Here is a 15,239-nt window from a genome sequence, read left to right as displayed (position 1 = left end):
AGTAGCATGTATCAATAACATGATTTTCAATTTTATGAGAAAGTATTAGTAAGCCAAGACTTGGACTGAACTTCTAGGTTCCACTTTGCACAGCATACCGATAATTTTCACTTGTTTGCTTTTTACTTCAATTTCATATTGTATCATACAATATCATTATTGTAAACGGTTATTCTCAACTTTTTAGACAATATTATTCCACTTGTTCGCTTTGTACTACAACATCACAACATAATATGATTATTGTGAACGGCTATTCCTAACATTTTAATAAATATTATTCCACTTGTTCGCTTTGTACTGCAATATCATAAATAATATAATTATTGTGAACGGTTATTTCTAACCTTTTAGACAATATTACTTCAATCGTTCGTTTTGTATTACAATATCATATTATGTAAATTTTTGTTAACGGTTATTCCCAACTTTTGAGACAATATTATTTCAATTGTTCGCTTTGCACTACAATATCACAACATAATATGATTATTGTGAACGGCTATTCCTAACATTTAAAGAAATATTAATCACTTGTTCGGTTTGTACTGCAATATCATATGATATCATTATTGTGAACGGTTATTTCCAAACTTTTAGACAATACAATACAAATAAATTTTATTTCCATTAATATACAAATAAACAATCTTATCAATAAAATGAACATAATATTCAAAAATACAATATATGAGATTTACTACAAATATAAATAAATTGCATTTTTTCGGAAATTAACCCACTCAACTATGGGAAACCCATGTTCTAGAGCAGGTGAAATATTACAATATTACTTCACTCGTTCGTTTTGTATTACAATATCATATATAATATAATTATTGTGAACGGTTATTTCCAAACTTTTAGACAATATTATTTCACTCGTTCGTTTTGTATTACAATATCATATTATGTAAATTTTTGTGAACGGTTGGTTATTCCCAACTTTTGAGACAATATACTTCACTCGTTCGTTTTGTATTACAATATCATTGGCATATATAATATAATTATTGTCAAAGGTTATCCCTAACTTTCTAGACAATATTATTCCACTTGTTCGTTTTGTACTACAATACCTATCATATATGATATAATAGTTATTGTGAACGGTTATTTCCTAACTTTTAGACAATATTATCTCACTTGTTCGCTTTGTACTACAATATAATATTCTATCATACAATATCATTATTGTAAACTGTTATTCCCAAATTTTTAACCATCAATGATTCTTCAAAACCCTCATCAACAAATCACCACAGCCCAGCACACGCATAGAGAAAGGAACCAGATTGAGTAGAATCCTCAAAAATTATATCCTCATTAAAGAGTGCCGCGTTTCTAAATAGGACGGAGGTACAAATTATAGCTTCGATGATGTTGCCGCGATAGCAGACCGGGATAGCCTGCAGGGGTGAGAGGGTGAGTAAAAGAGAGATAGATTGTTAGGAGAGAGAGGGTGTGATAGGTGTTGGATGTGGGTGAGCGAGAGGGAAGGTGTGTCAGAGGGTGGAGTGGAATACAATGGCGCAAGCATAAATACCTCGTGGCTTGAGGGTTGTGTCTGTTTGGGGTGGTACTGTGACCCTCCCCCAGGTTGCGCCTCGGCTGGGGGTGGATTTTAGTGGGTGGCAATTGTGGGGTGGTGGAGAGGCGGCGAAGGGGCGGCCAGCAACGTCCAAGCGCCCTGCATTCAAAGGGTTGAATTATACTGCTTAATTAACTGTTGCCCTCATACTATTGTCACCTCGTACGTTACCCGTTGCCCGGGGAGGGGTGCGGGGTGGACAACTGGACTACGACGCGATTGTCCGATATACCCACACACTCACACACCATATACAACACAAAAGAACTCCTCGTCCCTTTTCATATTATACAGCTAGTCGTACCCTGCTACATATACGAAGTGGAACGTATAAAAATTACACCTCTCATGTGAAATGAGACCATGTGAAGTCAGCTCTCAGAGAGGATCCGCTACAGTGTACTTGAGTGGTAGGGTCCACTTGATGTCATGCCATGCATTCGCACAATATTGGACAAGGCTACTAGTCCAGTCATACATACATTACAGTCAGTCAAGTGTGCTTGACGTTATATTTGATCCTATCAATCAATATTCCACCTCCTACTCTACTCTATCATCTCTTTGTATTCAATTTCTATCTCTTGGATTTTTACATAAAATGATTGATTGACTCGCACATTGAAGCGAGTCAGTGAACAATGACCGTATTCATCTGATCCTCAATCAATATTCTTCTTTTTTTGACCGAGCGAAGTGAGATCTAAGATTCAAGTCGACGGTTTGGCATTTCTCTTAATGTTTAAATGTTTTTATGTTTAAATGTTTATTGCGCATTTACGGCGAAACGCGGTAATAGATTTTCATGAAATTTGACAGGTATGTTCCTTGTTAAATTGCGCGTCGACATATTGTGATGAATCTTTCAAATAGACCCCATGAAAGGAGAGAAAAATAGAGTGTGATTCCCTTTTAAAATGAAAGAATTTGCTAAAGGAATAGTTAGCGACCGAGCGATTAAGCTTACTTATCAATAACTGTATATTAGATAAGAGTACCGTTCTGTACTGAATATTTTCTAGGAAAATTATTCAATAAATTTAATTATTTTGCAAATAAAGCACAAATTGTTTATAATTGATCATTGATTTTGAGGTTACACTTTGTTTACTATCGATCAGATGTTTTAAAACAGTTCGAACGCAGCTGACTGATTCAAAGTATTGTCAAATGTCATGCTGGCTTCAAGTAAGAATATAATACCATCTCTAAAAATTATAAAACTATCAATAAAGGACCAAGAATTTCAAATAAAAAAAATAAAATGTATGTATTATCGTGAAATTATTTATTATTAAGAAATTATATTATATGTCAGGTCTTATTGTAACTAATAGGTCATAGCATGAAATTATATTATTGATAAAACGGCAGAAATTAATTATAACAGTCTCAAACCTAATAAAAATTGTACAGAATATAATTTATTAATGATTTAATTCAACTGAACCACATGGTAATGAAATATCTTTGGCAAGCCTAAGCCAATCATAGTGCATAGAAATAGCACCAAGAAGGTGATCGTTTGAAAGCAACACATGTTAATCTTATCAGACAACAACCCTGCCTATCATTTACGCTAGCACATGTACATTGTATGAGAGGAACTATGTCCAGAAGATTAAGCAGTTTTAAGAATTACATAAATTAAATTATTATTGTAATTAAAAGAATTATATTCTACTGCTTGCCACTGACGTCATGTCTACGTCACAAGCGTTCTACCAATGGCAAATTTTTATGCAAATATTACATCGAGATTCTGAGAAGCAAGGTCTAGCCAAGAAGCTTAGAGAAAAGACAGCACTTCCCTTTTGAAATCCTCACCGTGCAGATCTCTTTTTATAGTTACCAAGACCTATTTGTGAAAATTTCTTGTTCGATTTTAAATGTTCTATTTGTGAGCCGATATTTTAGGCCAATCTATTTGTTATTTGTAAATTTCTGTTTTCATCAATCGATAAATTTAAAAGCTTAAAGTAAATTATCCCTTAATTAATTTGGTGAAGGAAATATTAAATTAAAATTCCCCACGTGCTGAAACCGAAGCCTGGATTGCTGCCGATCAAACGATTTTTGATCTAAAGAGGAAAACCACGACCGCCAAGGAAATTCACGTGAGTTATAAGTTTTAAAAGGGGCCCCAATCTACGCTTCGAAAAATATTTCAGTGCAGAAACATAAATTTTTTCTTCGTTAAATTATTGGCCACGCCGACAAGCGCTTTAGCATTTAAGAGCCTAGAATTTATTCATATTAATTTATAAGAATTTGTAGTTGATTGACTATCCTCCGCTGCCTGAACCACGACCCCGAGCATTTTTAAAAATATTTTATAATTCATTTTTCACTATTTTTTCAAAACTGTTCAATTTTATCAATTGTAAAATTCTGTCGAATTCTGTCATGGTATCATGCAAGCACAAGAAAATTTTTAACTATTCTGTTAATGCTAAATTATTATCAACCTGTAAATCAAATTCTGAACTGCACTGTATGATTACATATTTTATTATAATACATTTCAATTTTGTTAATTCGCTTTCTGAGTTCGATTATTTCTTGAGCCTGTCAATTATTGTGTCTGATACGTTCTATATCATCAAGAACCGATCGAATACGATCATTGGAATAATTGAATTAAGCTGGATATTGGAACAGGTCTAAGTGGATGTAGCGAGCGGGGTCAGATCGAGATATTTATTCTTTGTCCTTACCTGCTCATATATCAGCTTTATCTGTTACCTACCTCGACTTTGGAGCGAACACATCAATTGTACAGCAGATGCAGCCATAGATCATATAAATTCCTACAATAGAGCTTAAAACCCGACAAGACTCTGTTCTCGAAGTATATTCTGAACGATATTGGGTGCAAATACCGTATTTTAATCCTTCAGAACTTATTAGAGACGCAGTCCCGTAAATTATCTACATCGGGATTTTTGCTCGACTGTATGATTTTGTATGCTCATTCTTCACAGGTAATAATTTTAAGGTATCTGTATTCAGTGTTTAGCGTCTGCTACACTACTTATAAAAATTTCAGCTTTATACAATCTGTCATTAGAAGAATCAAGGGTGAGCGAGCATTTAGGCCTCCCGCGATTCCGACAATTGTATTGAATCTTGTAGTGAATCAATCAATCTGGTGTACACTCAGCGTCCACGCACGCAATTACAAAATTTATAGCCGCTACACCATGACTCAGTACAAGATTCACTCTACATGTGTGAAGCCGTTAAAAACGCACCACATGATTTGCCGGCCCAACGTGAGGCATTTAGATTCAGCACCACAATATATACAAGGTTTTTGGAAATTTTGCATTTCAAGGATAATATAAAAGGAAAAAGGTGCCTCCTTCATACGCCAATATTACCGTAAAAATCAGACTATAGAATTATTCATCATAAATCAGCTACTACCCGTTCAAAAACATCGAACATCTTGAAAATGTATCTTTCCATTAACGTTGTAGACAGTTGCAGCCAGACCTGATAACAGCGCTCACACTCACATTCCGGACGACACGTCACGGTACGATATAGGACAGGAAGCTCTATGTTTATTTAGGATTTTTTTTAGACATTTTTAATTGATAAATTATTTATTATTTTTGAAAAAAACATAACAACAGGTCAATGTAACTCACTGAGCGCGAGGTCTACTGTTCACAGAACTACTAGTCTATACTCCATCATTCATTTTTTATTTATATCAAGTGTACTGTACTCACATCAATTTTATCTCACTCTTCTATACTTGATCAATACTCTACCTTCTTCTCAATTATTTCTCAACCTAAATATTCTCATCTTTTGCTTTTTCTTTTTCTCTCTGATTTGATAGTAAATAAAATTTAGTACTCAATAGTGTATGTCACACATAGTTATCTGATTTTGTCAATTTTCACTTTTTGGGTAGTAATAATAATAATATCGTGTGACCTGGCTGGCTCAGGTCTGGTGTCAGAGTTTTCAGGTCGCAACTGATCAATTTCAGGGCCTCTGACATGACCTAACGACTGCTTTTCAGGCAGCCGGGACCGACGGCTTAACGTGTCCATCCGAAACACGGATAGTTGGTAGTTTGGGTAGTTGAGAAGTTGATATTGTGGTAATTATTCATATTAAATGAAAAAGACTAAGAAACTGTCAAAAAAAACACAGATTTATTGATAGTTAGAAAGACCGGTTTCGGTTATTACACCATTGTCAATCTCTGATAAACTAAAACTAAATACAAGAGCAGCAGAATTTATACTAGTAGGCGAGTACTGCTATTGGTCAAGGGCATGAACGCCTGCCATTGGCCCAGCTAGACAGTCTCCTCCCACTCAACGGTGTCACAAAATGGCGGCTTAAGCAACAGACTCGTCATGATAACAAAAATTTACTTTCAGTACAAAATAAGAACCAAGAAAACAAGTGAAAGATAATGAAACAAATATGTAAAAGGAAAAACTATTGACTAATGTATGCTTACAATGTTATGATATAACTAGATTCGTAGTGTTGTATTGGTTGAAATGAATCTGGTCATTTAAACCAGAGACAAGAAATATAGCTTATGCTTATCCTTTATCTGTGTTTAATCATCCTATCTAAAGCTACCTCAAATCACCTCTTTAGGAGTATTTTAAGGAGCACATAGATGGACTTGATCTATGTTTTAGAGAATATTACAGATTACAGCGAAACTACACATTATAGAGTATGACTTTTCGTGGCCAGAATTTCCTTAACATCTCCAAATTCCCGTCACGGAAACTTTCAAGTTTCAAGTATGATTTTTTTTCCACAACATAGTCCGAAAATATTTTCCCATAGGTCCATTTAACAGAAATATCCCCTTTCTGTGCAGCGGTGCAAATGGAATGCCACGATATCTGTGAGTGTGTTTGTGTGAAAGTCATTGAAGAAACAAACGCAGATCGCCCCAAGGTGATGTGACACAATACAATAAAACAATAAATCGTGTGTAGCAGTGCACAGAATACTATAGTTGCTCACTTTGCAGCAGGGCAAGTGCAATTAATAGCGCTTAAACATGTCATTATCGTTGCTCATTATTTATTTATACTATGGTCTATTGTTTGAAGGCACATTTGTCTGAGGCGGGCACAGGTTTGTAACATGTGGATGTGGGTTATGCCGTCGAATAGCATTGTATCAAATGTCACAATCGTTGCAAAAATACAAAGGTATTGTGTAATGTTTCGAGAGAAAATGATTTCTTTCCCTATCAATTTATAGTTCCTTATTTATTTACTCTCATTGCCAGAGTGGGAGGAAATAAATCCGGTTTGAAAAATAGTTCAAATTTGGCTCCTCACAATAATTTATTATTGTGCGTTATATCTTGGAAAGGAAATTCAGTACAAATACCTAGAATATAGATAATTCAATCCCAGAAAAAGCTTGACATTTCTGGGGGTTTCCTCCTGATTGAACAAAAATTTATTATCAACTCCACACAATAATTTATTATTGTGCGTTATATCTTGGAAAGGAAATTCAGTACAAATACCTATAATATAGATAATTCAATCCCAGAAAAAGCTTGACATTTCTGGGGCTAAGGTTTTCCTCCTGATTGAACAAAAATTTATACCATGCTTGGTTTACACTTCAGTTCCATAATTTTCTTGATTCCTAGTAGAGAGGATTGTTGAAAAATAGAGTTGGAATAAGAAATACTAGTAGTTCTGTGAACAGTAGACCTCACGCAGTATTCTCATCCACAAGTACCTGATTAAAACTATAGACCTTATGGAAATACAGCAATAGACTGGCTTCTCCACACATCTGTGTAATCACTTGTCAGCTGATTTATGATTAATAATTCTATAGTCTGATTTTCACTCTAATTTTGGCGTATGAAGGAGGCTCCTTTTTCCTTTTATATTATTCTTGAAATGCAAAATTTCCAAAAACCTTGTATATACGTCGACGCGCAATTAAAAAAGGAACATACCTGTCAAATTTCATGAGAATCTATTACCGTGTTTCGCCGTAAATGCGCAACATATAAAAAATTAAACATTCAAACATTGAGAGAAATGCCAAACCGTCGACTTGAATCTTAGACCTCACTTCGCTCGGTCAATTAGAGGAATGTTAACGATAATGGAAGTAAGATTTTCTAGGAATAAATAAAGTTTGGAAAATATATAGGTATTGAAAGTAATATAGGTATTGAAAGTTATATAGGTATTGAAAGTAGTATAGGTATTGACTAAATTGTTGAATGATAGATTGAAATAAGAAATGTTAAAATGTCAAACGATGATATAGAAGCAAGACTCTCAATAAATAAATGGGAAATATATATTAAAATGTTTAATTGAAACTACCACAATGGAAACCAATTTTACGATTTTGATGAATCTGTTGTACTAGTTAATAAACTTTAACAAGCAGAAGTTACTGGTTTAGACTGCTCAACCTTTTCCAAGATCTACATTCCTTTTTATTCTCGATAATAATTCCAGTTAGGCTTTTTTCTCAGCGTTTTGTTAGTTACTATAGAGTTGACGTTATTTCATTTTCTCGCAAACTATTAGAACATTCCTCCATATTCCCACTTCTTCTATCATCTAGTGTTTCAAGTCAGTTGAAACTCTATTTTTTTGGAGTGATCCGTGGTCAAGTGGATAGAGTGCTTGCGTAGCAGCATAGAGATCCTGGTTCTCGAACCCCTCTCATTACCAAAAGTTTTTTAACCAGATCACTCCCGTGTTATCGGATGGGCACGTTAAACTGTCGGTCCCGGCTGAAGTATGACAGTCGTAAGGCCCATTGACGGCTTAAATTATATATTCAGGCGGTGGGACCTTCCCGAAAGGGACTCCCCACCAACAAAAGCCATACGAATTTACTTTTTATCTAGTGTTTCAACTCAGAAACTATGAAAGCAGCAACGCTTTGTTAGTTACTATAGAGTTGACGTTATTTCATTCTCTCGCAAACTATTTTGTCTTTCTTCCTATTCCCACTTCTTTCATCATCTATTGTTCCAACTCAGAAACTATGAAAAAAAAAACAAAATCAATATTTTTTTAGTTAATCTCAGTTGTTATTGAGTTGACCAGTTTTGTTTTTGGCACCTGATTATTTTAGTTAGGGTTGGCTGTGTGACGTGAATGACGACAACCATTGTTTGTATTTTTAGCCAATGGGCGGCTGCAGATCAATGGAAAAGATTATAGCGAATCGGCTTCCGTGCCTTCTTCGCCCAATAATTCGCCCACGCCAACCACGCGCACGCCCCTGCCGATCCACCTCATCTTCATTGGCTAGGCAAGTAGAGATCAACACTAGTCACCCTAAATACCAACTTGATGCAGTCAAATCTATTTAAATTCCAAGTATATTCACTCAAAACTATTCAAATTCCAACTATATACAGTCAAAACTATTTAAATTCCAAGTACATACATTCAAAACTATTCATATCCCAACTCAAAACTCTTCATATTCCTACAATGTTCAGCAAAAACTCTTCATATTTCAATTATATACACTCAAAACTATTTGAATTCCAAGTATATACTGTCAAAACTCTTCATATTCCAATTATATACAGTCTGAACTCTTCATATTCCAGTTATATACAATCAAAACTATTTAAATTCCAAGTATATACATTCAAAACTCTTCGAATTCCAACCATATGAAGTCTGAACTCTTCATATTCCAAATATATGCAGTCAAAACTCTTCCAATCGAAAACTATACAATCTTGAACTATTAAAGTAGGATGATAAGCTGTTTTCAAGACTTTAGATTCTTACAGTAGATTCAGTAGGTACATGTAGACACTCTTCAATTTCAAAGTTATACTCTCTTAAAATTATAAGTTTTTATAGTCACAACAATTCAAATATCAATATATACATACAGTCGAACTTCTTTCATTCAAGGCTTCTACTGCCAGATCTAGGTGAATTTCTCAATTTATAATTATTTAGAAAAGTCTTCCATTGTTTCAAGATCATGTTCCTCCCAAAACTTCCAAATAATTTTATTTCCTTATCTGATATATTTCAGTCATATTTCCTTCAGAGTTTTCATAGTGATTGGCTGAAATATAAGTAGAGTTCAAACTAGTTTAAAGCCCAAATTCACCAAAAACGAAAACTAGGTTTGAGCGGCAGTTGGTTCTAGAGGTGCGTACAGATATACGCGCCGCGAACATGAGCAATTCACTTTTAATCAGCTGATGCCAAGCTTTTTATATCTGTATCTTACCGTTTCTGTAAAAATACAGATATATAGACAGCTGATTGAAAGAGAATTGATCATGTTCGCGGCGCCTATATCTGTACGCACCTTATCTCAGATGATTTTGAATTGGTTTTGTGATAAGATTTTTTGTTTCTTTAGAATCAACTGGCGTCAAACCAAGGTTTCGTTTTGGTGAATTCGGCCCTAATAAGTGGAGTCCAAGCTCTATCTTTATTCTGAACTATCATTCAATGTTATCGAAATTCAATGATATTGATGAAACAGGATTTGAAATTAGTTGTTAGATGGAATACGTCTAGAATCTGAAAATTTTTACCTAAAAACTTGTCATTGTGAGCTTTGATTTACTCCTGCTCTTGATCTCAATCGAGTTGTTCTGAAACGACTACATTAACTATCATCAATATATTCCACAATATCAGCCACATAGATTTATTCTTGAGAACTTAATTTTTTTATGAACAATGACTAGAAATTGTGTGTCTTAATCTATAGGAACACATTAATAGTATTCTCTATAAATCAATCTCCATAAACTCTTCAACTTCATGCAAGCAGCAACAAAACTTCAGGGGCCTATCGTTGAATAAGTTCCCGTTATAATCATTGAAATCCCTAATAATTCAAGCCGGATGACGTCACAGCCCTCCCGCCTCTACCCCAAAAACGATGCTGCGTAATAAACGCCGACATAAGCTTACATTTTTGCTTGCAGTGACACAGCTCTGACAATGTAAATACCATTATTTTCAGAAAAAGGAAATAAAATGCGCATCAAGCAGCTAGCTATCCGGTATTTTTCCATGATCGTCGCCCGCGTTAAATTTAGAGATACGAGAAAAATATAATCCTCCATCACACGACACGCATACAGGATGGAGGGCGATTATAAATCAGCCAACGATAAATCTCGGCTGCGATTTTATTTTGCAGATTTATGAGTCTCTCTGGCATGGCCTGATTCAAAAAGCACACTGGCTGTGAAAATAGGGAGAGTGCTATATAGTCTAGTGATGCCCTTCCTCTATATAATCGCTAGGAGAGTTGAAAACAACCCCTATTGATTAACAAAAATTCATCTCCCAACTCTTATCAGATATTTTTGATAAAATATTCAGATCAGTGGGTATCAAATAACAGAGTACATTACTCTGACTCAATTAGTTATAGAATGTCTGGTCCCTGCATCAATTTATGGTTATCTATATATATATTTATCACAGAATCAGAATCATCTCAATAAGCAATAATTATACATAGAATAATCTACTACCAAAGAGAAACAATAGCGTAAGTAGATATCCCATGGTATAGGGCGTTTATGTCTCAACTTTTACTGTTATCCCAAGCCGATAGTTCACGTAGTTTTTTCCCATGCAGCTGTGTGACGCTGGTAGTCTCTCAAATTGTGCCGTTCGTACACTATCACCCCAACAAAACAGTAAAAACTGAAAATAATCGACAGTAATCGGCTTGAGATAACAGCAAAAGTTGCGACATGAATTCCCCATACCATGGGATATCTACTTACGCTATTGTTTCTCTATGCTATTATACTCTCTTGTGTTTGTGTAGACTATGTAGCATAGTCGATTTTTCACTTAGTGTTTGTGTTTACTCTATGAAGCAAAGTCAGGTTTCCACCTTGTGAATCATTATTGTCTTCTAAATATTATAGAATGAAAATATTTCTGGAGTATGTGAAAAAATATGTAGAAATATAAGTAGGCCCTATAAAAAATATGTGGAAAGAAATATGTAAACACTCACTTTTTATTGTTAGCAGGGCAGAAGGTTTTATTTGTAGTGCAGTGTGTGTGATGCATTGTTTATACAAATTGTGTCTGTGTCTTATATAAACCTACCAGAAATATAAGATTAGTACTAGAATTAGTACCCAAGATTATCTAGCCTTAAATAGTTTTGTAAAATATTAACTCAGTGTGAATCTATGGTTAATATATATATAACGGAACACTGATCAAAATTTACTACAAAAAGTAAACAAAAGTCTCTCAGAGTCCATGAATCAGGGAACGTTTTTGTCCACCCTGAGAAAGCGAAAGGATTTGAATGGAGTTTTTTATGAAGAAGGAACAAAGACACCTAACTAACCTTCCAACCTTTTTACTTCTTTCATCTTCTTCAAGGGTAGTTTGTTTCTTTCAGTTTTTTTCGCTTTCTCTTCCTTTTCTTTGTATATTCTAGTCTCCAGACAACTTTCTCTACTTTAGAAGCTGAGTAAATTCTTCATAATGAAAAGTGTTTTAATTTCCTGTATTGTTGTATGTGGTCTATAGTGAGGTCCACGTTATAATAACAGTATTTGATTAACTTTGATGTTGCTATCCTTGTCTATCATTCGCCAAAGCAGGTAGTACTATTCTTTTCTAGCTCCGCAACGATGCCAAATCTGTTTTTGACAGTGCAGAAAAATAATTAATTAAGACAGAGAATCGACAATGCTGTTCTTCTACCTTTTTTCACTGCCATTATAACGTGGACCTCACTATAGTAGGCCTCGTTCCAATATGGCCAAAATTAGGTTTGTCAGATCAAATCTCCAGTAACATAAATCATGATAAGATCATGGAATTCTTTCTACAAATTCAAATTCTTTATCTTCAGAGGCAAATACATATATTACACTAACTTTACAATAACAATGATATCTGATCAGGAAAATTGTTCTGTTATCAATAGCAAAATACTTCAAGTAGAAGTACAATAGTACAATGTGGTCTCCAATTTATCAAAATATTTGCAGTGTCCACCCCGGAACTTTTTAGAGCGGCTGTCAACAAGGTTATAATTGTCAGAATGATTGCCAACATTCGGTAACGGATAGGCACCAGAAGAAGAGAAGAAGGTATTTATTTATTTAGCGTTTGGCTTCCAAGACATCAATCAGTATTCATTTCCATCTCCACTTCTTCAGGATCATGATATGGGAATGATCCCTTGTCTCAAGGTATAAAAATGAACATAAATGGTAACTAAAAACATTTTTTTCAAATACATATATCCAGTCCATTTAGATAGGCCATTGAATCTGAAGTTACCATCAATAAATCTTTTTTTGTTCCTCCTCTATAAAGGCCGTGATTGGGCACCCAACTGTATTGTTTTCTCAACAATTATTGTAAATTTCCAGTAGTGATGATACATGTATCAAGAATTCGTTTATCATAGCTTTAGACAATGCTTCTATAAAGATATAGTTGAAAGAGATTTGTTGTTTCTATATTTTGGAGCAAATCAGAATCATATTCAGGAGTTGAAAAGATGTTCTCCAGTGGAGAAATTAGGGTTCTCCAACTAAAAAGATAAGAAAAAGAGGCTCCTTAATTTTGGAAAGCCCTTGTTACACCCTGGAAAACTTTACGCACCCCTGATATCGGATCTCTTCCAAGCAAAAAATCTAAATAACAGAGTGCTTTGTTATTTATTACATAAAATACCACCCACTCTCTTACCCTCCCTTCTCAAAGAGGGTTCTCTATTTAAATGTATTCGTGAGCCAACAGATAAAATAAGCATTCACTCCCTATTTTCTGGTTGGTGAGCACTCGATACATCCCAAGATTCTTTCCACCCTAAGGAAGTTCTCAGCTAGAGGTTAGTGGAGACCCTGAGTACCATGCAAATGAGTTGGTCCTGCAGTATGCAATGCACTTCCACTTGAACTCTGCCTCTATCGTTGACCATCTGTTAGTCTGGAGAAGTGGGGTCGATTTGGATAGATGCACCCCAAGCACCCCAACTCACTAGTGCACATAGCACTTCCAAGTGAGTTACTTCATTATCGTTGGTTTACGAGCTAGTGCAAAATGGTAGTAGTATTCAAATTTTGTATAGATACAAGAGCTGTGAGTTGTTTAAGGAGGTGCAAGTTCTAGGCTATTTTTCAAGATTATTTTTCAAGGGTCTTTTTCAAGGTTATTCTTCGAAGTTCTTTTTCAAGGGTCTTTTTCAAGGTTCTTCTTCAAGATTACTTTTCAATGTTATTTTTCAAGGGTCTTCTTCAAGGTTCTTCTTCAAGATTACTTTTCAATGTTATTTTTCAAGGATCTTCTTCAAGGTTCTTCTTCAAGATTACTTTTCAATGTTATTTTTCAAGGGTCTTCTTCAAGGTTCTTCTTCAAGATTATTTTTCAATGTTATTTTTCAAGGGTCTTCTTCAAGGTTCTTCTTCAAGATTACTTTTCAATGTTATTTTCCAAGGGTCTTCTTCAAGGTTCTTCTTCAAGATTACTTTTGAATGTTATTTTTCAAGGGTCTTCTTCAAGGTTCTTCTTCAAGATTACTTTTCAATGTTATTTTTCAAGGGTCTTCTTCAAGGTTCTTCTTCAAGATTACTTCTCAATGTTATTTTTCAAGGGTCTTTTTGAAGGATATTCTTCAAGGTTGAGTGATGGAGAAGTCTTTAGAGTCTTAACTGCGCCTAATGGATTGCACTTTAATTTTCATTTCCAAGTCTAAACCTGGAGCCTTGCAGCTTGAAGGAGTTGCAGGGGAAGGTATCTCATAACGAACAAAAACTGCAATCTAATTCAAAAATCTACGATTGATGAAACTAAATCCTCCAAATGCAATTTGATTTATAAATCATTATCTAGCATCAAATCAAATACAATTTAAGATCAACATTAATTCAGATTCTAAATTTCATTCCTCATCTTCTTGAAACTCACTACTATGATATCATGTTTGTAGTGAGATAGGGAGAGAGAGTAAAAAAGAATGACAGATCTAAGCCACAAAAAGTTAGAGCGATTGATTGATTGATTGAGTACTCTGTTTATGTAGATTACAATATATACTGGCTTATAGACTTATATACAATAGCTTACAATACAGCAAAATTATAGATGAATTTACATGATATAGACTAAGAAAATAATTATTGAACTGTATATGATATGAAAACGCAATTTGTAATATAATAACTTTAGATAATTATATTGTTATGCATCTACATAAATTGGCGGAGCTTTGGACATATCAATGTCCATTCTTCGGAAAGGATATTAAAAATATCCTTCCCACTAACTCTCTACCGAAACGTCAATTCAATTGATTAAACTATGGATCTATTTATGAATGGAAATATTGTAAAAGTTTAAACTAATATGAATATTTAAGAGAAAAAAAAACAGAAAAATAATAAAGTGAAATAATTATATAGGTAGATAAGATCATATAGAGATAGAGAGAGTTAGAGAATAATCACAGTCCGGAGAGAAGGATGGTTGATACAGCGAGTAGAAACCAGAGATTATCGCATAAAGCAAGCTAAATAAACAAGCAGCCAGCAACGAATCCGTTGGTCAGTGCGCTAAGCTATCAGGGACCGAGCAGCCTGCCGATATTGTCTTTTCTGCGGTAAATAATT

At 34.5% G+C, this 15,239-nt stretch overlaps 1 protein-coding gene across 2 annotated transcripts in view; it reads left to right on the top strand.

The window, feature by feature from the left end:
* Positions 1-15,239, top strand: part of LOC111063472 (homeotic protein ultrabithorax) — a 481,856-nt gene that overhangs the window by 248,716 nt on the left and 217,901 nt on the right. Inside the window, exon 2 of one of the 2 annotated variants that reach the window (XM_039433884.1) lies at positions 8,769-8,896. The exons of the other annotated variant lie outside the window; for it this stretch is intronic. Coding sequence (XP_039289818.1) covers positions 8,769-8,896 — 128 coding nt within the window. The remainder of the gene's footprint in view (positions 1-8,768; positions 8,897-15,239) is intronic. 2 annotated transcript variants of the gene reach the window in all.

The sequence above is a fragment of the Nilaparvata lugens genome, chromosome 8 (assembly GCF_014356525.2).
Source record: "Nilaparvata lugens isolate BPH chromosome 8, ASM1435652v1, whole genome shotgun sequence".
Taxonomy (NCBI): Eukaryota; Metazoa; Arthropoda; class Insecta; order Hemiptera; family Delphacidae; genus Nilaparvata; species Nilaparvata lugens.
The sequence above is the reverse complement of the archived record's forward strand: the minus strand, read 5'-3'. Positions and strand labels throughout refer to the sequence as shown.